General features: G+C 41.5%; 1 protein-coding gene across 5 annotated transcripts in view; it reads left to right on the top strand.

Annotated features, from left to right (window-relative positions):
• LOC102093831 (melanopsin) overlaps nucleotides 1-10505 on the top strand; it is a 29236-nt gene extending 18731 nt beyond the window's left edge. For 3 of the 5 annotated variants that reach the window (XM_021289217.2, XM_021289168.2, XM_021289277.2), the window contains 4 exons: nucleotides 1925-2099; nucleotides 3518-3604; nucleotides 5132-5281; nucleotides 6956-10505. In XM_021289217.2, the coding sequence (XP_021144892.2) occupies nucleotides 1925-2099; nucleotides 3518-3604; nucleotides 5132-5281; nucleotides 6956-7345 (802 nt within the window). In that variant the 3' untranslated portion in view covers nucleotides 7346-10505. Of the gene's footprint in view, nucleotides 1-1924; nucleotides 2100-3517; nucleotides 3605-5131; nucleotides 5282-5763 lie in introns of all 5 variants that reach the window. The other 2 variants (XR_002415047.2, XM_021289330.2) reach the window with 2 other exon arrangements.
• The last annotated feature ends 15618 nt before the right edge of the window (nucleotides 10506-26123 follow it).

Here is a 26123-nt window from a genome sequence, read left to right as displayed (position 1 = left end):
ATCACTTCTCTGAAACATATCCCTTCTTTTTCTGCAGACATGAAATATTTCTAAACCTACGCCTTCATAAGCACATTATTCTACATTTGCATTCTACTTATTATTACAAATAACAATTACTGTATACTTTAAAACAGAAATCTGTGCCGACCCTACACAATTTCACTAACAAATACTCAGATACAATTCAGTCTCAATAGTTAACTCATGGTTAGTTGACATTCCTTTAATTTCTTTCTCAATTTCCTCACAGCTAGTGAATGAGTTTCTGAGCTGAAAGGTATTAATTCTGCTTTTTATCCAGGCCTTCTGACTGCAGTAGGGTATGGGATAGAGAATATAAAGATAATTTGTTCCCACAGAGCAGGTTATTACAAAGGTAGCTATGTATTGTAAAAAAGGATTTCCACACTGTCTCTCCAATGGGCAATCTACAAGATCAAGTGAATAGAATGATAATTTAATACACCATAAAAGACACTCCTCCAAAGAATCAGAAACCTTTCCCTTCACAGAAGAAGGTGTAGCAGAACTGTTATTCAGAATATCTCTAGAGTTTTTTGCCATTCTTTTGAAACATACCTACCACAAAGGGATGGGTTGCTTTGGTGAAAACTGTGATAAATGTATTAACGCCACTAGGTGGCAGGGTTAGTCGTTGGTACGAGGTTTGTTTTGCCCACGAAGAGGAAAAACTGCTAGGTTGCATAGCCTGAAATTTAGGATTTTGGAACTGGAAAGAAAGTTCATGGTTTTGAATGTCTGAGGCATGAAGGTGTGGTCGTCAGAGCAGTTAAAGCTTCTCAGAAGGCTGGTGGAAATATACCCAGAAATTACGAAAATTTATGTTTTGTTTCAAAATGCCTGCTATTGTAACTAATACCATGTTGCAACGTCCAAAAATCTGAGTCCATCTTATTCTTTTAAGGTTGTAGAGGATTTTGGTTTATAAGAGAATGTCTACTCTCCGATGGCTTGCAGAAGTTCAATGAGAATTTTTGCATGGCTGGCTGACACATTATGAGCCAAATATTTGTTTTTATGACCCAAAGCTGTTGTGCTCAGTGTTTCCTTACATTGTTTTTGTGAGGTGAGGTGAGTGTTTTCAAAGCAGATACTGTATGGTGAACTGCTTCAATACTTTTCCAGGTAAGCCTGTATTAAGAAAAAGGCTGGAGTCCACAACAGGGTTTCAGAGACTCTCTTAAAGTGTGGGGGTTGCTTTCATGCTTCCTAATTTATATTTCTAGACATATCAACAAGAGAAGTGTTTGTGCAGTTGTTTTGAAGACATTTTATAGACTTGGGATTCATCCAGTCAGGAGAAGAAGTAACATTGGGTCCCTTGTGATGAATCAAGCACGCGGGTTTGAAACTGAAAAAGCAGATGGACTATGCCAAGTCAGCTGGTGAAAATATGTTGACAGGACCCATTTTGCCTGAAGAATGAATAATGAATGCAGATGTAAAGATCAGGGTTTCTGGATCATTTCCAAATCTAATAATTCACTCTATGCCTTCAAAGTAATTCATGCAATGATGAATGAATGTTTTGCTCTGTCCAGGTCTAAGACTTCGTACAGAGAAGACCTTCATGCCAGCTAAACCAAAAGTTTTCTGGGCTAACTTTGCGATGAAATCAGAAGCGATCATGCTCTTGAAGATATTTTCAATTCTTGCTACTTATCCATGCAGCTCTTCCATGCATGTTTAGGTTTGAAGCCCAGAAGGCATCTGCTATTTTCCTTTCAGCCTGTTGTGCAATTTCTACTAGAAATGCCATGCTGGTTCCGTGGAGTCTTTGAGGCCTCCTCAGTCCAAACAGAAGCTGCGCTGAGGTCATGGAAAGAGGTGGTACTTTCACCACACGATTTTCAAAGCCATGTCATCAATATGTTCTTTTTTTTCTTCCATTTTCCTTCAGAAAAACCATCCACAACGCTGTTCCCTGCTTAAGGTTCCTTATACGAATATCGAAGAATGACCTCCTGAGAGGGTCCATAAATGAATCCTCGTTTAGGACATCTCTCTCCAGCCATCACTCTCTTGCTGGCAGGACCAAGAGCACTTGTGTTTCATCCATTTCCACCGGAGAAGCTGTAAGTCTTGTCTCATTTCCATGACGGAAAGTGAGTGTAATGTTTCTCTAACTCCCAAGATAAGTGACTCTATAAATACATATTCAAAATTAGAGAATGGAAAAGAGAGGGAGGTAGCTCAATTATTTTGGGTCACGTGAGGTCATTTCTGCAAAGCCTTCCTGGGAGTTCATGCGTGATGATTTCTAATCAGAAAAAGCATCCAGGCCAGCACATCTCCATGGTTCAGGTGCTTCGTGGAACCATGGATGTTCAGGTTAAGTCTTTAATGTGAATTAAAAAGAACTGTTGTCAGGCACTGAAGTTTTTCCTGGAGAATGGAAATTATTCTGTTCAGATAACAGCACAAGGGAGGTGTCTGAACTCTTTCATGGCAGATAGCCAGTAAAACAAACACACCTGAGCAAAAAATGCACTGTTCACTGGGAAACCGAGAAATCCCAGTCAATGCTAGCACTGTGCCCAAGGCGCTGACAAGAAATTCAGGCCTTCTGGCTGTAAAATTAAGAGGCAGATCAAAACAAACAACAAAGAAAGAAACACTTTAAGTGCCTGAGTCCTAACGAAACAAAATCTATCCCATTACAAAATACAGGTTACTTTGCAGTCCGTGCTGCTGCCGGTGTTGCGCATTAAGCTTTACATCAGGTAGACTTCCAGTTAAAAAGAATGATTGTGTGTAACTGGGCAGGCTCAGCTGTCCAGCCTGTGAAGTTGTGAACTGTTTGGGGACAAGGATCCTCTTCCACTTTGTGACCGCATGTCACGTACCCCAGCAGCATTCCAAGCTATCACTAAACAGCCTGCAGGTTATTGTATTACAGACAAGTAATAGTAGCGATAATTAAAGACCATCAAATCACTTAAATTAGGTGCATTTTGTCATTTAAAATCAGCAGGTGATTAAATACCATGCAACGGACAAGATGCTTTTCAGGAGAGACCTAGTCTAGAAGTGCCAAGCCTTTTCTTTAGTGTTTCATAAAATATATCTACCATAAAATTTCCTTTAAACTAAAACAATAAATAGAGGAGGGAAAGGCCTCTCTTAGCCTGGGTAAAGCCTTTTTTTAGTGTACTGTTGTTCAGATTTGAGCCCGAGTGAGTTTGAAGTGTGTGATGGGACTCTTGTGGAGTGTGACACTACTGTACACACCACATGGCATAAGGATCCCTAAATTTGCTAGCTGAGGCTCTCATAGTCTTCAGGGCATGGAGAGTGCTTTCATGTTTATCTGGTTGCTGCTGTATTAGGGCAAAAGACCATAATGAGATAGAAAAAAAAAACCTTTGAAATTTAGATATGAAATTTAACATTTGTCTTGGCTCTTGAATAAATAAATAAGTAAATAAATATTTCTGTTGCAATGTAAATGAAAATGAGATAACGTATTCTGCCAATTCAATTCCTTTCACAGACCACTGATTACACAATGATGCATGAGAGTATCAACTGTGATGATTTCATGAACTCTAAAATATCCAGACCATCCTTGCAGAATGAGGTTGGTATATGTAACACGCCAGCATCCTATAATGAAAAAAAGAGTGTATTTTTGGGGTTGCTTAACAGCTTGAGCAAACAGAGCACCCACACGTCCCTGTATCCCCTGTGAGATAATGTGGGCTACTTTTCTGTTTACACTTGTGGTTGTAGATCACACATGTAGTGACACAGAAATGCCTTGACATAGTTTAAAACAGGAAGGCTCTTAATTTACTTATTTCCAAATTTTTTTGCCCCTTTTACTTTTTAATTTTTGTTGATTCAAAGTTTATTCCTAAATTCTCTCTCCAGTAATCCTTTACTTGATATCAATTTAGGTAACTTCTGCTGAATGGCTCATCCCAATCCAAGAAGCTTTCCGTTTGTCACTGTTGGTCACTACTTGGTCGTGGTTCATTGTGTTTGGTTGGGGTTGCTGTTTAAAGACAGCAGCACCGTGCTGTGCCGAGTTGACGTGGCCAAAGGTGATTGTTCTTGAGGCAACTGGCAGCTCAGTGCAGCTGTAGAGATTTCAGATGAAACAGCAGCTGCTGAAATAAAAGCCAAGCTCAATGACTCTCACATAGCAGCACCAAGTGAAATTTTGGAATGCTCCAATAACGTATTGACAGGCAGGAATGGCACAGCGACACTATAAAAGACGCAGCTGTTGCGACCAGCATGTTCGTCTGTTATGTACATGTTAGTGCAGGGAGCCAACGTATTCATGAGTCACGTAAAGTTGTATTTACAGTATGATTCTACAAGGGAGGAGAAATAAACAGGTGGCACTACATAGATGTACAAGCAAGGTGACACAGTGGAATTACGTACTAGCTTCCGACTTGTGGAGAGCATGTCTATCCGTATCTAAAAGCTGGTATGGAAAATAGTGAAATGATCTCCTCATTGATACTCAATCAAAAAGTCATCACAACGTTAAGTTTGATGGATGGCTCCTGCCCAAGCTTCTAAATGGAACGGCATGGTTGCAATGTCACGATTGTTCTCCATTGCTGGCACTCTCTTGGAAAATTATTGCAGAACCACTCAATGCCTCCCATCCACTGGTGACGGTTCAGAGAAGCAGCGAGTTCATGGGGCTTGAGGAGCCCTGGGTGTTCTGGACATCCAGCTGGGATGTCTAGGAATGTGGTTTTGGACCTGTGCATGTCTGCGGTTTTGTACCAGCTGATGGTCACGCAGAATGCCATAAGCCATATTAGATTGGTGGTACTTGATCCCATTTTTAGATTCAGGTAGTATGTACCTATAAGCATTGCACAAACAATGAGATTTTAAAAGAGTCAAAAGCATCCTGGTAAAGAGAGATTAAATATTTTTCTCATAATTTCAAAGATTTTTTTGCTTTAGAAAAATAGATAGGAGTAAGTGACAAGATTAAAAATCAAGCCTCTCCCCAAGGCAGTTTTGAGGGTGAGACCTGTGTTTTCTGTAATTGTGCTTGTTTTCTGCTAGAGTTTGAGAAATTTTGGAATTGGGTAAAGTATGTAACTGTGTGAAATCCTTCATAATTTGTGATTAGACCTGGAGCGATGTAGAGCTTGACCCTGTAGAGCCAGCTCATAAGAAGCTGCAGCCCCGCCGAAGTCATTCTTTCTCAGCAAGTGTGAGACAGGAGAAGAGGGACCTGCTCCCAAAGACCTGCAGCTGCGACGCAGCAACCACAGAAAAGGTAAGAAAAAACATTTCTCTAGGGACTCTCCATTTTACTGTTAATCTTGCTATACTACGTCATCTCTGGAATAATAATTCAGCCTTTATACCAATCTCTTTTATCTGCAGGCTTTTTTTATACTGATTCCAATGTCCTCTTTAGCCCTGCTGTTATTTCTTTCTTTGTGACTCATGTCAGTAGTGCCTTATTAACTTTTTTTCACTGATACGTTGCCCATTTTTGGAAAGCCAGCATCAGTTCATAGCTCTAAAGCTGCATTAAAACACAGTCAGTAGCATCAACTGTAAGAAGTTGACTTCTGTGCCTCTTTGCATGTTTATCTGTCCCAACTCCAGTTCCTCCCATCTTGACCCTCATGTCTACATTCTGGCAGTCTCCTGTTATTACAAAGTCAGGGCTGCAATATAGACTTTGACGTGATAGAAGCCACCTTTTTTTCCTCTTTTCAGCGTACATTAAAATGTTTTATTTTTGTTGAGGAGGAAGACAAGAAAGAAACCCCCATTTCTCCCTAAGGGTGGGAGAGTCTGGCAGCTGCCACCCTTCCCTCACTGAAAGAGGAGATGGTGAGTACTCAGTGCATCCATCACGCTCATTGCCCAAATCGCTGAGGTTTGGTGTCACGAGCTTGAGGAGCACCCCAAGGAACCGCTGAGGATGGGACCAGCTGGTCACCCATGAGTCAGCTTCTGCCAGAACCATATCACCTGTTTCAAAACAAATATTTGTATGGGCGGCACGATATTGAGCATATATCAGTGCTGTGTTTTCAAGAAAAGAAAGGACTTGCAAACCCCCACTTGTGGCTGGACTGGGTAGCACCCGCTTTTTGATGGACACACCTTTTCATGGGGTTTACTTTAGTTTAAGTAACCAAACACCCACACCTTGGGCACCCAGAGCCTCTGGTTCTGTCTCCTGTGCTTTGGTTCAGCTCTGAGGCTGATTGTCTAGAGCCAACATATTTTAAAGCAGAAGCTGTTCTGGAAATTTCCAGCCACCCAGTGACCCAGTTCCTGCATGTATCTGCTCTGTCTTCTTTCGTGTGTTTCCTTAAGGTGAAGTCCTGATAAACACTGGTCTTTTCCTGTAGCTGTTGTGAATGATATTGATGGAAAAAATACGGTTTCAAATGTGGTTACAGGCAACATAGGCTCAAATCTACCACCCACCTCTGCTGCCCTCCATCAATAGTCCAGTGTATCCAAAGTTGTAGAAAGTGGAAAAGGCTGTACCAGGAGTCATTTGGTGGCACCATGATAGAGATTGTCACAAGGATCATGAAACTTTAGGCAAATAACAAATACAGTGTGCTTGAGTCTCATCTGAGATTTTTTCCATGAGAGAAGTACAATTATCAAGTATCTTGACGCGTTAAAAATGGAGAAATATGTTTTTAACATAAAATAATAAATCAGATATGGGAATGGCTTTTCTTTTCTTAATCTCTGCTGATATTTGAACATGTCTTGTTTTGCTTCATTTAACATCCTGCTTTCCAAGCTGGAGATGTCAACACGTCACAATTTCACCTCTTTCTCGTCAATGATTCAAGCGTTTTAGAATAAATGACTGGTGACTCAAATAGAGACTAGTGGTAATGAATTTCAAATACTCATTTCCATAGTCATATGCTGTATGACAACGCTAAAGATTTTGTCTCTGCTCTAGGTCTCATTCTGCTCCAGCTATCTGGAGAAGGTGCTTGGGCGGGCAGTCCTACACAGTCCCCCTGCAACACTCGTGACCAGCTCCCTAAAAGCAGCTTCTCTACCTGTTGGTTTGAACAGCAGCAGCATCAGCAGAGGAGGCGACACAGACACTTCAGAGATAGCAAGTCAAGAAAGTCAAGTTAACGGAGTCCTGGGCTCTATCATTAGCAATACTGTCCCTCGCATCATCATCATTCCTACCTCAGAGACCAACCTATTTCGAGAGGAACTAGAAGAGGAAGAGACTCAGTTGTTCCACTTTCCTGACAAAAAGGGCAATCTGCTGGACTTGGAAGGGCTTAGCTCATCTGTAGAGTTTCTTGAAGCTGTTGAGAAATTTCTGTCATGAGTTTGTCAAAAGAAAACTTTCCAGTAATTATTCTCTTGGCATTTTCTCCACTTAATTATACCAAATAACCGAAGCCTTGTAGGTTAGATCATCAGACTTTTTGTATGTTTATATGGTAGTCGCTAGGCAGCCTTCAGATTTATCTTTGTCCGGACCAGCTCAGGCGTGGAACCAGGCTTTAATTCAGATTGCGCTGCAGGAAACCAGCAGTGGAAGATCTGGCAGCGTGACCAAGTGGCATCGGTCAAGCTGACCGCCTGTCTTGCTGAGCCCGGATTTGTAGCCACAGGTGGAGGCTCCAGCGGAAGAAAAAGTGACCAAGCAAGAGCAGAGGCAACTCCCGAATGTTCCTCCTACCTGTACATGAAACAGCATTCCTGATATGGCAGCTCTCTTCTGGACGGTGATGGGAAGTGCCACAAGACCACAGCTTCTGGCAGCAATGCAGATGGCTAGATGATCTGGACTATCTTTTAATCAAATTATTTTCAGCATTGGCAGTGTTTTGGTTTTTTAAAAAATAGGCAGCTTGCTAAATGTAAGTAAACAAAGTGACAGTGTAACTGGGAAGTGACTGCTTGCTTTTAAAGTGTAGCGCTAGAAGTCTGGATTTTACCTCAGCTTTAGCACACCCACCTGAATGTCAAAATGCAAGGTGCTATATGCTAAAACATACACTACTACCTGTAGAAGCATTTAGAGCCCCTTCAGAGTTCTACTATTGATTAAATATGTATGATCCTAATGAGTCTGTGATTAAAAGGGTGAATGTTCACAGCTGGCTTGACAGGTCAGTGATAAAGCCTTGGCTGCTGTATATCACTTGTCTCTTCCGAGGATATTCTCCTCTACTTCTATAAAACAGCCCAGCAGATGTCGTCTTCTACAGGTCACTTACCAGAGGCAGATAAAACATTATCTTAGGGATAATGTTTTGATACAGGGTTTGCAGTCACATTGTTATCTGTGGTTATCGATTGTGCTTATTTTATCTCTGCATATAACAGTGCAAATATTTGGTCCAGTGAGTCTAGCAGTACTCAGGCATCCAACAAGAGAGGGGGAGTTTATGTTCACAGTCTTGGTTTATTCCCTTGACTGTATCCAAGATTCTGCAGAGAACACTGAGAGCATTTCCAAGTTTTGTGCATGTACTGGCTTGTCTCGAGAAGCAATTTCTCTTTTCCTGTTCTCCCAATGCAAAAACAGATGGAAAGATGGAAAGCGTAGAAGTAATTTTATTTATTTATTTATTTATTTATTTATTACAAAAGAAGATAACACAAATCTTGTTTGCAACTAGCTAGACAGAAATACCACCAAAGAACAAACTAAAACCCAAAGCAGTGCAGGAGAAAAAGGAATGCCTCCAAACTGGTAGACTCAAGGCTTTGCAGGGTGTCAGCATGGTGTAACTTTGAGAGAACTGAAACACTTGCTTTTGATATAGGGGAAAAAAAAACCCAAACAACTGTGGTGAGTTACAGAGGTGGTTGCTGAGACAGGCCTCCTATTGCAATGTTAAAACTCTTAGCACTATTATTTGAGGTACTCTGTTGTCCAGACACCTTCAACAGAAATCGTAGAATCATTTCAGTTGGAAGAGACCCTCAGGATCCAACCATAACATAACCAACTCTAGCACTAAACCATGTCACTAAGAAACTCATCTAAATGCCTTTTAAACCCCTCCAGGGATGGTGACTCCACCACTGCCCTGGGCAGCCTGTTCTAGTGCTACACAACCCTTTTGGGGAAGAATTTTTTCCTAATATCCAATCTAAACCTCCCCTGGCACAACTTGAGGCCATTTCCTCTTGTCCTACCACTTGCTACTTGGGAGAAGAGGCCAACATACCTCCTTACCTTGTAGAGAAGGGAGGAAAAGGGTTGCAGAGCCCCACCATACACATGATTGTCCATGTGAAGCTCCAACACATGGATCTGGGGCTGATGCTCAGTGAGGGCAGCACTGCGCTGCAGTACCCACAGCCGGGATGCTGAGGGCTGTGCCCACCAGGTGCTGGGTTTTCTGCTGGGTACAGGCATCACCGCAAGGTTGTCTGCAATCAGTTTGGTGCGTCCAAATGCAATTCCTCCATTCAATGAATCAAATGTTAATTAAACATTACTTAAATAAAATGTTCATGGAAAACAGGGTTGGCTTAATCCTCAGCTAAACATACTGTCCTGCCCTCTCTGATTGTTTCAATTTTTTTCCTGAATTTTTCATCTCTGATTTGTGGGACATTTATTGTTTGTTTGGGTTATTTTAGTTTGGTTTGGTTTTTATTTGTTTGGTTTTTGTATGTGTGGCTGTTTGTTTATTTTCCTACATCAACTGTGCAGTCCAGGACCTTAATTCTTTTTCCATTTAATACCCTCAGCTGCTCTATATCCTTTGTTCTTGAGCCAGACGTTGGAAAGCAAGTATTCTTATAAGCCTCCCAAGTCTTGTACCTGACTTTTACTGTTGTAATTACTTTAAATAACAATAAGGAAATGTATTTGGTGTCCCAAAATATAAAAACCTGCCCTGGAGCAGTTTATGCACTCAGATGTTGACAGATTTGTACGGGTAAGACTCTAGGCAGGATATGGCCATAGTTTCCAATGGGATGAAGAAAGTAAGACCTAAAGTAAGAGTCAACAACCTCCTCTATATCCAGATAAAGCTTTGCATTTTACTTGTTAGCCTGCAAGATGACTTTCCACTGATCTCTTGCATATGTGCTGGTATTAATAAAGTGTCTCAGAAACTAGTGGGCTTGAGGTATATGCGAAGAAGTATTTCACTTTTATACTGTTAATGTAATATACTATTAGTACCATTGCTCCTGAAGCTAATGTCAAGATTACCATTTACTTCAACTGATGTAGGCTAGAATGCCAAATGAGGTAGCAGTAGATGATAAATCTTTACGTTGTATGAAATATCAGATAGAATTATTACATTCACTGTGAGATTTTTGCAGAAACATCAGTCACAGAGCAAATGAATCTTAAATTGACTAGAATAAAGAAAAATCTTGTAAACTGTCCCCACATTAGAATAGATGGAACATAAAAATGTACAATATTAACTGTTGCTTCCTATTTCACAAAGGAATGTATTCATTCACTCAAATGGAATAAAAAAATTCTCAGGAGTAAAACTAAACTACATATTGTTTGGTTTTCTTATTTAATCATTAATTTCAGGAGCCAGGAGGAGGAAGAAAAAAGCTGAGTTTTTGAAACCTGTGCCCTGATCCAGTGAATGGTAAGGTACATATATAACTTTTATTTACATGAGCATCTCCTTTCAGTTATTTTAGACTGCTCACGGGCAACCAAGCATTTTCCTACTTGCATACAGAGCATCTAAAACTGGGATATCAGGAATCAGGTGGAAAAAAATACAAAAATATTATCCAAAGTCAATACATCAGAACTGTGACTGCAGCCTTTGATCTTTGTCCTAAATCTAAATGACAACCAGCAATTGTTTGTTTCTGCTAAATCTTTGTATAGCACAATTATAGGATATGTTCCATTTTTCTTGAGTAATGGAAAGTTCAGACCAGACCACAAGTTTAAACATTTTATTTTGCCAAGGACAATGAATTTATTTTTTATAGTGAAACCAATGTTTGGATCAAGGTTTCCAATGAGAAAAACTTAGTTGAATCTTAATGAATCTCTCTGCCTTAGGTTGGTACAAGGCACCTGTCACATTTACCTGTATATTAACATATACTATGGCTTACTAAGATTTTGGATGTCTCTCTGTATACTTTATTTGCTTTATGACATGTCTGGGTTACACTCATTACTGGATACACTTGTTGGTGCTACAGGTGGTAGCAGGACATGAAAAGTCAACTGCAAAATGCCAGTCAGGAGTAAATCCGCTGTTACTAATTCCCCCCTGTGCCAGCAAGGTGATGTACCTGCCTGTCAGCAATCCTGGTGACAACACATCGTGGTGAAATTTCTTGAGAGAAAATTTCTGGTAGATTCTTAGACAATACATTGGAATTTTTTATTCTGAAATATGTTTACTCTTCATTTGTGGTTATGTATCATGTAGGCATTTTCACTTAAAAAGCAACATGCGTTCTTCACCTTAAAGCAAAGCTCCAGGAGACCTTTGTCATCTTCAGGACCTTGTGCTGGACTGAATGAGCCAAAGGCACAGGCAATAACACATGAGATGAGCTGCTGCCGTCACCAGTGGTGCACAGTCCTTAGGACGATGCTGAGAAGCAGGTCTGATCCCCGTGGAACAGTCAGACACGTGTGCCAGTGGGTGCACATGAAAATGGTATATTCCAGAAATTTGTAGGGAATTAAGTGTGGGTAGATTTTCACGGGAACAGCAGAAGATGCCTCCCTAGAGTTTCTCCTTGCCAAATTTCAGGTTCCTTTCCACTGTAAGCAGGTGGTAAAACTCTTCAAAGAAACAGATGGATGTATTTAACATTAACTAACAGCTAATTTTCCATGGATGTGCTCTTGGAAACAAACGATCCAGCCCAGAGCAGACTACAAGTGTGGAAAATGTGAAACTGAACACGTTCAAGTTCAGTAAATGTGAAACAAATGCAAACAGCAGCTTATAGTAGAAAATGTTGAGCCACCAGGAATGCAGCAAAATGGCCAACTCCGTCTTCATGAAAGATGCAAAAAGCTGTATCCAATCAACTAATACTCCCAGGTCTTTTTGTCTGTCTCCATTTATGGCCAACCCAACAGAAAGGAAATTGGAGCCACCAGCAGCTTTGTCTCACTTGTGTCACTGTCACCAGCCTTGACCATTTGGGCACCAGCATCTGGAGGAAAAGAGGATAAAACGTTTCTGCTACAAGAGCAAACTTAGTTTACCTTGTTAAACCTAGCGGAGAAAGACTGTGGGGGATATGAGGATATGATTGCTGTCTTTACAGGTGCCTGGGGAGGAAAATGGGCTGTTCAAGCAAAGTGTTAATTTTGGCAGAGGAGTAAGTTAGCATAAACTGTCTGTGAATTAATGTATTCTGAAAATCACTTTTCTTTTAAGCCTAGGGTGTGTGTGTTGCAGGGAGACAAAAGAAACAACTGTGTTTTGCACTGAGTTTGAGGCGAGTACCAGCTGTGCCAGCCAGCTGTAGCTGCAGTGACAGCCATCAATGGCAAGTCTCAGACACTGATTGCATCAGTAGAATAATAATAAATCTTTTACAAGTACAAATACCCACAGAAACAAATCCTGGCGTTAAGTATGTCTTGTTATGACTAATTTGCTGATGGCTTTAAATAGGCTGAGGTTGTTTGGAGTGTCAGTGCACACGCGGCTGTCAGCAGAGCGCACAAGGCAGGAGAAATACAGCAAATTTCCTGATGATGTACAGCCATCGAGCAGCTGCTGCTTCCAGTTTTCTAAGGGGGAAAATAGCTGAGCGACCAGTAGGATCTCTGTCATCCTTCTTGCAAGCTTCAGTGGAAAAATTGCCTGTCCCCTAAGGTATTTTGTAACGTGGAAATAAGTTGAGCTTCAGCTGCCTGGAAGGGATGACCCTGAGTTTTATTTCCCTCCTCACTGTCACACTGCCCAAAAGCCACACGCTTTTCTGGGGATGGGAGTTGAGCTGGTTTGGCCTTCTCCTCCTGGCCCCAAATTGTGTTTGCAATCACAACGTAGATTAAGACTTTATTTTGCAGCAGCAAGTGCTGAACCCTCTGACAGGCCCCTTGAGCTCTTATCCTCCCAGCCTTTAGTCTACCAGATGTGTCAGTCTGGAGGCCAAGGGAAACGGGCAAGTGAAAAGAAGTATTCTGTGCCTTTCCATGGTTTTGCTATCTTGCCTATTTTTGGAGTGAATGGTTGTTTTTTTTCTTTCTTTTTTTTTTCCCTCGTGGATGCCTTGGCATGCATCCCTGCTGGCATAGGATGTTTCCTCATAAAGTCTTTGTTTGTGTGCCGGACTGGATTGGTTTTCCCCGTGCGATGATTTTTCCTGGAACAGCTTCTGAGCAAGGCTGAAGGTGCCTGGCAGATGGTGGGTTGTCACGGGTGGGTTGTCCTGCCGCATTCTGGTGCTGCTGATGCACCGAGACATTTGCTTTTGGGTGAAGCAATTCCTGCCCAGCAAGAATCAGCAAATAAGATTTCCAGAGGAGAAACTCCCATGGCATGTTTCCATTTCAACAGAGGTGGCGTTTCCAAACTTGTGTGAGAGAAGGGCTGAAAATGGAAAATTTGGAGGGTGGTTTTAACCACTCCACAAAGTCTGCTGATTTGAATCTCTCTTCTTCACATGCCTCTGTTTCAGAAAAGGCTGTTGTACGCTGCTGGGACATCATTGGTGTTAAAACACTGAAAACTCTGATACCACAGACTACTGAGAAATCAGAGGTTTCAACAAGCCAGACTCTAAAATAATCATGAAACTGGGTAAAAAGCAGAGGACTACCGTAGTGAATTTTCATGAGTGTTGACCTTCTTTTCAAGCTTTGCTCTCCAGCCTGAATAAACAGAAGCAAGGGTCCGGTTGATTTAATGTCCTCTCTCTAATAGTGACCAGCAACAAGTGTCCAGGAAGACAAGCAAAACAGGTACTGATACTTTCCGGCTATGCTGTCCCAGCCTTCAGCAGTTCCACACCAGAAATCTTATTTAATAAGCCATCACAGTCGTCTTTTTCTTCCACAGATTTATGGAATTGCTTTTGGGACTCATGTGAAAGCCCAGCTACTAAAATGTCCTATGGCCTCTGCAGTTTACTTGTGATTTACACAAAACGGAGCCTCCCTTGTTTTGAGGCATCTCTAGGAGCATCTCTAGGAAGGTGGGAAAAAGCCTGAAAGCCTTGGAGCAGAAATATGATGTGCTTCTAGTTAAAGAGTATCTGCGGAACATTTACAGGCTATTTAAGCAGCTGGCAAGCACTTTAGGGAATAACTTATCAACAGGCTGTCTCCCAGCTTTTCTAGGAGGGAGGAAAATGGAATTATCCTCATTTAACATCAGCAGAGGCTGAGATGTAGCGTGAGCCTGTGCCCAGACAGTAGCAGCGTTGTGGCTGCCTCGTCCTCTCTCCAGTCCAAGCCCAGACACCAAACCCTTCACCCTCCCTGACTGCAGCACACGGTCAAAATCACTAAAACACTTGGGCTTCAGCTGTAGGTATTACATCAAAAATACAACCCAAATCCCTAGATCCAAATAATGCAACAACCATGATGTTGGCTGTCAACTGGGATCCAAGTTTTGTCATTTAATATTTCTACCTGTATAATATGGTGAATGTCAGTGATGGATTCAAATGCATGGCTGGAATTGTCACCAAAATGCAAGCCTGTGATCCATGCTAGGACACATGACTAAATAGGAGGCACTTTATCAATATTATCCTCACTCCTTAATCTGGCGTGCCTCATGGCAATAACCAGAAATTAACATAAAAATGGTATCCCTAAGGGCAGGAGAATAGAAAGAATATAGGAAGAATGTAACTTTTCTTAATAACCAATTTGGAAAAAGTGTTGCCCATGCTTCTTTTCCAGCATGCAGAATGTTTAATTTTTTGCATAGTAACTGAAATTCCCAGTCTCAATGTTATAAAGCATTGGCAACGACAGTGAAAGTCTGAGCATCTTGTGAGTGTGCTGCATGGGAAGTCCTGCTAGAAAATCAATATTATGCTTATGCTGTCTTCAAAAAGGAAAAAAAATAAGGGTGACATAAGGATGAGGACATCAAATTTCCTCGTACAGCCCTGGTGCAGCATCTGCCTGTCTGCTGCAGCTTAGGGAAAGCCCAGCATTGCTTCAACACGCGTGGCCCTCGCTTCTCTTTGTCGACACGGCTCACAGGGCTCAACCAAACATGAGCGAGTGAATCACGTCTTTCCAGGAGGAAAGGCAGGGGGAGGCGGCTCTATTTTTAGCTGCCTGAGATATGCAGACCTCATGGTGATGGGGGGTAGATAATTACATAATAAGTCATACTCAGATTCACTATTTAAGTCTATCTATCTGGCCTCTTCCTTATCTCAAGCGCTGTACTTGCAGTTCCCGCTCTGAATGCCCGTAATCAAAATACAACGTGTTTTCCTGGAATTCATTGCATGAAGTAACAGCCTATTAATGACCAGCTCTTCTCCATACCCTGTCCTTCCTGGCTAACGTTTGTAGTTTGGTGCTGCTGCAGTGGCTATATTGGTATCACCAGATCTGTTGTAGCCCCACAAGCAAAACCATGGGGTGAGCAAAAGAGGGTCATTAATTACCAGCAAAGAAGGCTTGGTTTTGAGCAGATTATTGCCTCCACCCCACTGCTGCTGCGCCTGTTGAGGGCAAGTGTTTACTCAGAAAATGCACCTAAAAAAAACATTTCCCTCAATAACTTCAGCTTCTGTAGCCAAGACGTCCTGGGTGCTATGACCCAAAACGTGCATCATGTGTCTGTCTGTAAAGGCAGCCTGGGGCAGGCAGGACCTTGGGCTCTGTCTCTTCCCTTCCACAACAAGGGTATTTCAGATATTTTTAAAACCCCTCATGATTGATTTAGGGATTTTGTATCATGCTTGAACCTCTTGGCTGTGTCCCACCGAGTCCCTCTCTACACAAAGTTCATCATGGGTGTCTCCACACCTACTTCATGGGGTTTTTGCCAGTAAAAACATCTTTTCCCAGCTCCACTAGCAGCAAAAGAGGGGAGGCTGTTTTATAGATAAAGGACAAGGGAAGTCATAAGGACCTTTAGTGGCATTATCCAGGGAAAAGCCACACATGTTACTGCAGTTTTAAGCACTGATATCTTTTAAAGATATACCCTTTGATTCTCATGCTGCTCCAAAGCACTCAGGAAACAACCATGTTAAAAAGGGGGCAGGGGTCTCTGCAGCCCCCGGGAATGTCCCGTGCCACAGGGGTGCTCTTGGATTTCAGGTGACACAAAGTATAGATCCAGCTCTCGGCACCAGGGTGAATGGAAACACTTCTCAACACATTAATAATGCAGGGCTAGACTCCAGCCATCTAAACACAAGGAATTGGTTGGTGGTTTGGGGAGAAACCAGAAACGCTCGCTGCAAAGATTTCTGTTGTCTTACACATGAACCGCGATAGATTTCTTAAAAAGTAGACGAAAGGTCTCTCTATTTTTATACAGCAGAGGGAAAGTGTTAGGTATCTGTGGCAATATTTAGTCCGAAGGAAAGTGAAATTGAATCTGAGTGACATAATGAGAAAGTGTCTGGTAAAGCCTGGTCCAGAGGAAAAGCAGCAGAGATCATTGCTGTCTAAAATTTAATTTTTAAGATTAATATGGAACAGAACTGAAAGATACGGTATAGCTAAATGCTATTGGATAGTGGAGACACACTATTTTGCGGGGGAGACAGAGGTATTAGCATTTTAAGGCATGAGAAGTGAGAGAGAAAATGTTAGTGGTATGAGCTGAAACTTGGGAGCATTGGGCAGAAGAGAGCAGCGAGTGGGAATACAGTGGGGAGAAAACAAGTGCGAAATAAGGGTAGGCAGGATGAAAACTGCCTGAAAATGGCACAGCAATGTAATTTGGAAAACAATTCACAATCGATTTCAGTTCTTGAGTGTCTTTTGCAGACGCTTTTCTGCTGTAGCTCTGGCCCTGTGGCAGGTGTCTTGAGTTGAAGTCAAGCAGCATCAGAATGGTTTTACTCCTCCTTATAAATTGGGGTTGGGAGGGGTAGTCTTGCAAATAAAGGGTTTGAAGGAGCAGCTCTGAGTCAGGTAATGCTTCTTTTTATTTCTCTGAGTTTCTACAAGAAATAATGGGGGTATTTCAGCATGAACAAATTAAGAGGTGACAAGTGAGAAATCCTTCAAATAGGCTGCAAAGGAAGATTGGTACCTTGTTACACCCGTATATTATTTATTTACATCTGGACTCAAAAATGTTTGGTGTTTGCTACTAGGTGAAACTAAGATGTCTTCAATTACTGGAGCTACAGATGATGGGTGAGTTTAAGTTCTTCTGCAAAACCACTGCTGATGATAACTTTTGCTGCAGCCAGCAAGAAGTACAGAACTGGCTTCTAACTACATTGTTGCTACAAAGCAGCTTGGGGAAAAAATGAAATCCTATAAACCTGATGTGGCTTTGAAAGCTTACCTTTGAAATAATAATAAGTAGCCACTAACAGATCAGTAACTGTGAGATGTATAGGCAAATTAAGCTTTTAATCAAGATGCTCTTTGGTTCTCGTGCTCTGCATCCCAGTAACTGATGTGCTTTGCCAAGGCTGTCTTGCCATTGATGGTGCCATTACCATATTATCGCTGGTATTAATATGGATACTCTGCCACTCCATTTGTTTGCTATTAAGAGCCAATTCTTCAGTGCAGTAAAAAAAAAAACCCAGTCTAATCAGTATTTGTGGCCACCAGTCATGCTGCCAGAAGATAATGGATGAGGTAGCAGCAGGAACTGCTATTGAAGCAGTAGGTATAGAAAACATAGCTGTTACTCATTTTTCCACTAATTCCTTTCAGGGTCTTTTTGGGGAGAGACTGCAGCTCACCATTAGTTGTGTTCAAAGGTACAAGGGAGTTTATCAAGAGAAGAGCTATGTACTAATTGAAGAGCAATCCGTCTTCTAAACCCAGACATTTCTGAAGTGGTGCTTGTCACTCTATTCCTAGTTTCATGTGCTCTGACCGGCAGGAGAACCAATAGTGGCTGCACACCCTAAATGTAAAGTGAGCACAAGCCAGAAACAAATTGAAACCAAATTGCTGGTCCTGCATTGTCCTCTCTCAGGATGGAACTTTAAGTATACATATACAAGCTATTTTTCAAGCATATGGCCCAAAGAGAAGCAACATTTCCTTGGGGGTTACCAGACCTCTTTCCTTTTCCATTTTTAGCTGGTAAAATGGAAACATTGCCCAAGAGTGTCTCAGGATCCCATCTGTTACCTAACGCTGGGAGATGGAGGAAGTGGAGGTCAAGATTGGAGTTCAGCAGGGATTCCTTACACATGTTAAAGCTTTATATGGACTGTTTGTCTCCCAGTTCTCATGAAATGTTTCTAAAGGAAATATTTACATCTTAAAAGCATTCTTCCTTGGTTTCCATCTTTCCTCAATGAAGGTAACAGAGTCAATTCCATCTTTGGCTTGGCAGTTCTTGCTTATTTTTTTTCTTCCATTTTTCCTTTTGCTGCTTTCCAACACTTTCCTAAACAAATCTTGAAAAGCTGCAGCATAACAAAGCAAACTGATGGAAAAGGATCTCTGGGCCATGAAGAATGCGATGGAAAATCCAGCCCTTTCTGCTCTGATGGAAAACAAACAAAGCTCAAAAATCTCTTCAGAATAGAGTTTCCTGCATTCAATTCTTTTTCTTTTTGTGTATGTGCAAAAGTGGAATAAAATTAAAAATGAACAAAAAAATTCTGTGGCCAGTTCTGGTCCATAAAATCTCAAACCCCTTGAGTTTGATCAGAGCAAACAGAGGCAGCTGTAAAATGCTGGTGGCCTCACATGATTTGAGCAGCTGAACTAAACTGCCTGGTTACGTTTTTGCAGTATATTATATACAATATTGAATGCTCAATGGCCATTTGCCTAATGGAAAAGAAAATGGAGAACACATGGGCCTGATTAATAGGGAAAAATTGAACTGTTTTTTTTTTCTTTTTCTTCTGCTGGCTTGGTTCCAACTACTTTGATTGAGTTATTAATGATTTATGTTGCTATGTGACTTATATGGCTAATAGAGTAGGAAGAAGGTAAGAACAACAGATATTTCAGGTGTATAGGACAGTTCTGGGTTTGGAGAAGAGCTTAAAAACAGTAGCAGAGGGAACACATTCACTAAAATTGTGGTTAATGTTTGCTTTTCTCAACAATAAGAAAGAAATTAGCAGATACAGCATCCCCATCCCACTCTGCTATTTGGGAGGGGAGACCCTGGAGCCCCTCACCTTCAGAAACGGGTCCATGGCACCTGTACATTGCAAAAAGGGAGCTCTGGAGGGGGATATTTCTTTCATTTAAAAGGCAAAAAGTAGAAAAGCTCCACCGAACCTTTCAGTTTTGGTTTTGCTATGAAAAAAAGCCAGAGTGACTCATGGGTTGTTAATTGCCATTGACAGGTAAACAAGGAAGAACACAATCTGGCCGAGTTGTAATTATTAGGGTTTTTTTCCAGTTCACTTGAACTGGGAATCAGTGAGATGTAATAAATAGAAAGCTATGAGGTTATCATTCACAGAGTCCCTTTTCCTAGTAGAAGCATGTTCTAAATCAGCAGGGCTGTCACCCTCCTGCCACGGCCAGGCTGTAAATACTCAGTCGTCGCTCCACTCGGGGTGCAGGGGAGCAATGAGAAAGGAATGACCAAAAGCCTTCCCAGAAATATGCTGCCTGGAGGATTCATTGTTAAGCAGAGGCTGTGCCAACGGATTTCTCTGCCAGCCTTGTACCCCTATTGAAATGTCTCTGCTGATTTATTCTCAGTATCTGCATTCCTGCATGTGAATTCTGTATCTATATTAGTTTGCTTTCAGAATCTATAGATTTAGGCTGAATTTTAGTTTGCTACGTGCAACAGTGCAAGGCAAAGACAAATTTGCTTTCTCGCCTTTCCAGCTAGTCTCAGTGCTCTTACACTTTAAAAATATGTTGGGTTTTTTGTTTGTTTGGGGTATTTTTCTTAAAAGAAAAAGTCTGTAAAGCTTTATCCACCGTTTATAACTCTGCAGGAATTACTTTGCGTACCAGCCTTTTGCGATGCATGTGACTGACGCTGTTTGTTTGGGCTGTTGTCTGAGGATTAAGAGATCCGGGAAAACTCATTTGCTCCTTCATTCTTTTGTGATCCTCTCAGTTGCTTTGGCTGTTTCTCTGCCTGCCTGAAGCGAGGAGATGGAAACAAAGACATGCAGCTCTTTGCACCCTCACAAACAGCAAAACCTTTCACGTGCTGCTTGGTAGGAACCAGCAGGACTCCTGTACGATGGGCTTGCACCCCATCTGGCTTTCTCCTACCTGTACTTTTGGACTTTATTTCATAAGATTGATGTTGAGCACTTTGCATCAGCTGAAAAGTCTGACTTCAAATCTTTTTTTCTACTGTACTATTCTACAGAGGCTAAATAGGCCCTGTCAGGAAACACAGCTGTGTACCTGCTACTACAAATGGTCCTTCCTCTCTGACGTGATGGCAGAAAAGTGGGTTTGGTAGCTGTTCTTCATAAATGTAGTTGTGGGAGAGTGAGCCCTTGGGCTTCAACTGTAGCTTTGCAGAGGAGAAGCCTCTTGGTGCCCCATTAAAGAGAAGACAGCTGTGATTTGGGAAAACACTAGGTGTCATCAGTGAGGTTTCTAGTTCCAGCAGCAACATCTGCGTTTGTGCACCCACAGCAATGTTGCCGACAGAGCAATTGCTCAGGATCTCAAGGGGTTTGCAGAGAAAAGCCAGGAAGAGTCTCCAAAATCCCTGTCCCAGACAAGTCTGGCCAAGAGTTCAGGTTGTCCAGTAAAAACCGTGTTGGGATTAGGTTTGATTTTTAAGTGCATGTGGGGCTATTTTTAAAGCCTACTCTTAAGAATGAAAACATTATTAAAATGCCAAGCGAAATAGAATTTTGCCTTTATTTGTTTTTTCAGTTATCTGTTAGATCTTATTGAGGATTTCTTTTCCTTTTCTCTCTGTTGCTCTTTCTCATCTCCACACGAATCTCTCCCTGTTGCAGCACCGTGTTCCTAAAATAAAATGGTAATTACCTTGTTGTTTGGAGGGGCTATTTTCTGTCATTGTGATGTGAACCACAGTGCACCTGCACAGCTCAGCCTCCCCGTCCAAGAAGAACTTTCTGTCCCCAGAGAGGGCAGGGAACTCACTAAAAAACTGATTAAAATACCCCCAAAACATAAATATAAAAGTTACAAGGAGAACAGAGACAAATGCAAGGAGCTGAAGCTGCCCAAACAACTTTCAAAGAGGTTAAAACTCCTCAGGCAGGAAAAGAAATAAAAGTCCTTTTGTCTCTGCTCTGACTTCTTATCCCCTTCTGAGCCCTCCAAACCCAGAGAAGAGAAGAGGGGTTTCTTGACTACAGGAGGTGGCTACTTATGTTCATTCTAGATAATGATGCTTTCTCTTTTTCTCTCCATCCTGGTCATCTCCAGTGTCAAGATTACAAGGATGGAGGTGGCAGCCAGAAAGAGACAAACTCCAAAAAGAGAAAAGTCACTTTATCTATTTTCCACTTCTTTTTGTAGACATGTATTATTAAAACTAAAAAGAACCTTTTCAGTACACTCTAGGTAGCTATGATTTTTATTTTCTTTTATTGGAAATCCACTCTCTGAGCTGCTAGGAATTGAGGGAGTTCCATCTGTTTGTGTTTAGGGACTAAACTCACCACAGATGCTCCAAATCTTCAATCAAGTTCTTGCAGGTGTCAGCTGTAGTGGCACTGGGGACTTCCAAATCCTGGCATCCAGGCACTCCAGCCATAATTTAGGTTCATAACCTCTATAACATCACATTTCACAAGAGAACATGTGCTCTGGGCTAGAATAAAACCTTTTGGCCTCCCCTATCAGCTCTGGCAATATCTCAGAGCCCCTCTGTAAAAGGAGTGTAGCTCAAGTGGTAGCATCTCTACAACTCAGATCTATATTTAAGCTAAAATCTAATAACAGAGTCTGAAAAGTAAATGTATGGCCTAGGACAGTTCCCCTTAGCTGACTGGCGCAAATCCTGCATTAGATGGTAAGAATACACTTAAGTCATGAAAAAAACAAGAAGCTATTCAGGAAATTGCAATGGATGAGGAATTAGCTGTAAGCAGAGGAGATGGCAGCATCTGTGGAAGAGAATGCTGCCATAAATAGAAACAGGCAAAATACAGCTTAGAGAGTTGCAAATGATAAAATAGTTTTCTGTTATGGTTAAGCAGAAAAGCAGGTTTTAAGCTGACCCTGTCAGAAAAAGGACACCGTTCAGCTCTCAGTATAGCCCTTAACTAAAAATGTGCTTTACAAATACAAGAGATGCACAAAAACTATGGGATGCATTAGCTCAGCCACTTTTTTCTCCTTAAAATTTAGCTAGAATAAACTTTTTTTTAATTTCTATTGCTCTGAACTCTCTATCTACAGGGATGGCGTGGTTGCGTCTCACATGCCCCAGCTGGAGAGCAATAGACAATGGAGTGAATCCTACGCATTAACCTACAACCCCCATGGTGTCTTCTCCCCTCCACCACATTCAGCACACAGGTAAGAGGCTTTAATTCTATGATTCTCATCTGCCTCCCCATATTCAGCGTTTCCCTTTTCCCCCCATGTTGTTTCCATGCTTGTGAAAGTAGGAAGTATTTGTGTTCAGTCCTTTGCTGTGGTCGTTCCTTAGGTGTAACTTCACTCATTTGCAGAGGGAAGAAAGCAGTTAGCCACCCTTAAAGGTGCTCAAGATCCTTTTTTTTAAGGAACACCAATGGGAAAAGGGAGGATTTTGTTCAATCCTTTTTTCCCCAGACCCTGGGCCTGCTTGTGAGACCTTGGGAAGAGCCCATAGTCCTTTGGAAGAGGACTCATAACTTAATGTCAGCAGAGTAACGCAACCCAGTCCCCTTCATATCTTAAAATGATCTATTTTTCCTTACTTTTACTGTAAGCCTCAGGGGATTTAGGGATGTATAAGTACACAGCCTAAACATACATTTGAGTGGAACTGGAAGATGAGGGTGAACAAAAAGAGAAACAGAGCCAAGAGGTGTTTCTTAAAGCACCAAGGGTCTGCAGCTCTCTTTCCACTAAGTTACTTTTGTCACTTGGACAGGTTGTTATTAGAATAAAGGTACACAGAGTCTTCTTTGTCCATTACATATAGGCCGCTAAACAATCTTGTCTGGTTCCTATGTAAGAGCTTAGATCAAAAAGCAAAACTACCCCCAGTTTGTATATAAATAAAATAGTATGTAAAATCCCAACGCTGTTAGCTTACACAAACTGTGTATGCCAATCATCCCAAAAATTCTTTCCAAGCAAGCAAATCCTCCATAAATCTAAGAGATAATCAAACACAATGTCTTGTGGTCACCTTACACCTTTGGCTTCACCAAAACATGCCAGTGCTTTGCCAAAATTTGTGACTCTGTTTGCAAACTCTAGCTGTCCCAGAAAGTTTGTGCACCTGAAGCAATGTTTCTTTTATTAAAACTCCTACTTGCTTTAGTTTCTCATTCTAATTTAGTGAGGTTCAAGCCAGGTTTCTAGCCACCAGAATAAAGTTGAATGCAAAAAATGATCCCTACTGGACTGATACATCCTGTATCTTGTCCTTAGCTAGTGAAATTGGTACTTCCCAAAGACAGGGCAAAGAGGGAAAATCCATAAACTAGTAATTTATTCCTGCTGTTTTAAATGTTTCATGGATTAAAGATTATGTTCTATATCACAAATTTTTAAGGCAAAGTGAAAATGTAAAGTTATTCAAGACCATTCCCTTCTGAAAATAGCTGTCCTTCAAAGCAATTAATGTGTGTAAGGGACAAGTGTGTATTATTATTATTCCTGCTAATGGATACAGTAGGTTCTAGTTTTATTGCAGTCTGTATGATATCAATGCATCTCACAAGGTATCCATCAGACTTTTTGTCTTGGCCTTAAAAAAAACCCAATTCACCAATGAGTAATTGCAGCTTTCCTCTGGGAAGTGCAATGCTGCAGGAAAAAGTGCTCCCGGAGCGCTTTAGGAGCAAACCCACATCAAAATTGGCATAGACACCAGCCCTTTGTCAGTCGCAACACATGAAGGGAGATGGTTAAGAGAGCGAAACGCTCCCTAAGGCTGAAAGGACCAAGTCACGGTTCACAAGCCACATCCAGTCGTGAAGAGGTTGGCTGGCAACCACCAAAAGCGCAGGCTGGAATGAACAGCCGAAACAGTTTTCCAGGTTCATTAGTTTTTATTTCTGATTAAGAATGAGGATGGTAGCAGTGAGTTTGATGTGCCAGGCTGCTCTTATTTGGAGAAAACTGATGTTTCAGAAACTACATTTAAGTCAAGAATTTTGTCTAGGGGTGAGAAAAGGATCTGCCTGTATACAAGCAAGTGGAGAACACGCAATGCATTTTCTTTGAATTTGATTTTTTTATGACAAGCCAACTCATGTTACACAGCCCTGTCCACCACTTTCCTATGCTGCTCATACCACCCAGTCTTTTGTAAACAGACCAAATGCCATCCAGAAAAATCAGTGAGGTTGCCTTGTCCCAGCTGCTCTGAAGTTTGTTCCAGGATTTCAGTCCTCTGATGGTTGCAATGCCCAGCTGTAATTTATTCCAGCCTGTCTCCACATTAAGAATACCCCCTCTGGTTATTTATCATCCAAAAGAAGAAAACAGATTTTTGCATTAGCACAGCTAATGGGGTATGTGATGCTTTGTGTTTCAAAACTTGTCCTGAGTAACTGCACGAAGACTCGTACGCCCCTTCTCAACACTGTTACAAAGACTTCCTTTGAAATTTCCCATTTCTTACTGACTTTCCATTTCTTTTGTAGACATACCTATTTCCTGTGGCTTGTTTAATAGCTTCCCAGGCAGTCCTAGATTTTCTGAAGTGCAAGGAGATAAAATCTACCTAATTTCCGTAGTCCAGCAAAGGGACTCTTGTGTCCAGGAGAGGTGCAGAGTGAGCTCTACGGCACCTCTTTTTAGCCAATAAGCTTCATTTTGTCCTATCTTTCATTTGCATCTCTATCTACCTCCGTCATATGAAAAGCTTCCTTACAGTCCTACATAGTTTTGGGCTTGCAATAACTATATTAGCCAGAACAAGCAAATTGTGCAGATGGACTGCAGAGAGATCAGTGAGGCAGTGCGGGGGAAGTTATGCAAGTCTGGCTAGACAGACCCAAAGAAAAGAAAAAACATAAGCCCACACCCTCTGTCTGGTGATCCCGATGACTGAACAACAGTGGAAACACGTTTATTTGCCAAAAAAAAAAAAGAGCTTCTCTGCTCCTTACAAGGAGATGTGTGCGCTCATCCGCGTCTTTGTGGTCCTCTTAAGCGCTTGCACCTCCGGGAAGGAAAGGCTGGTTGAATTTATCACTGGAATGAAACGCGAGTTTCGTGCCATCACTCATCCTTCACCTCTTCCCGAGGTGCTCCCTCCAGAAGGGTTTGTTTGCTTTATGAGGCATTTCGCCCCGGGGTTTTGAGGTTAACGGGACAGATTGTTCTCCGCAGTCAAGTTCTGATTTGTGCAAGAAGGAAAAAAAGTCCCTTCTCATGCTGTTCTCCCTCTGATAAACAGAGCTGGTTAGAAGCATTTGTTTTTGCAGAAATTTCGGTGAGACATGGAAAATGTGCTCTGTTCTCTCTGTAATCAGCTCCTCTCATCTTTTTGTTTTGTTTTGTTTCTTTCTTCTAACAGCAGCTATTTTGAAATAAGTCTGATTACCCTGCTCCTAGCACATATTTGCTTAGGACACTTTAAAGTGTTTTATGCTATGTATGTACTGCATACACAGTGTGTTATTTTCTTAAATCTATCGTCAATTATTTTTCTTTCTTCTGCGCTTCCTGTCAGCTAAACAGAGATAACTGAATCTGGATGTAAATTCTGTGGGTGGAGAGGGAAGGAAAAGAGGAGGTGGAGGGGGAAGGAGCAGCAAATTGTTTTGCAAAATGCCCCTGGGCTGGAGCCATGCTTTTGTTTGAAACCATAGATATATACCGAGTGACTGCTAGGGATAAAAATAACATAATGGTAATAATCTATGAGAAGGCCTGAGCTATAGCT

Source organism: Columba livia, chromosome 4 (assembly GCF_036013475.1).
Source record: "Columba livia isolate bColLiv1 breed racing homer chromosome 4, bColLiv1.pat.W.v2, whole genome shotgun sequence".
Taxonomy (NCBI): Eukaryota; Metazoa; Chordata; class Aves; order Columbiformes; family Columbidae; genus Columba; species Columba livia.
Note: the sequence above shows the minus strand (reverse complement) of the source record. Positions and strands in the feature narration are given on the sequence as shown.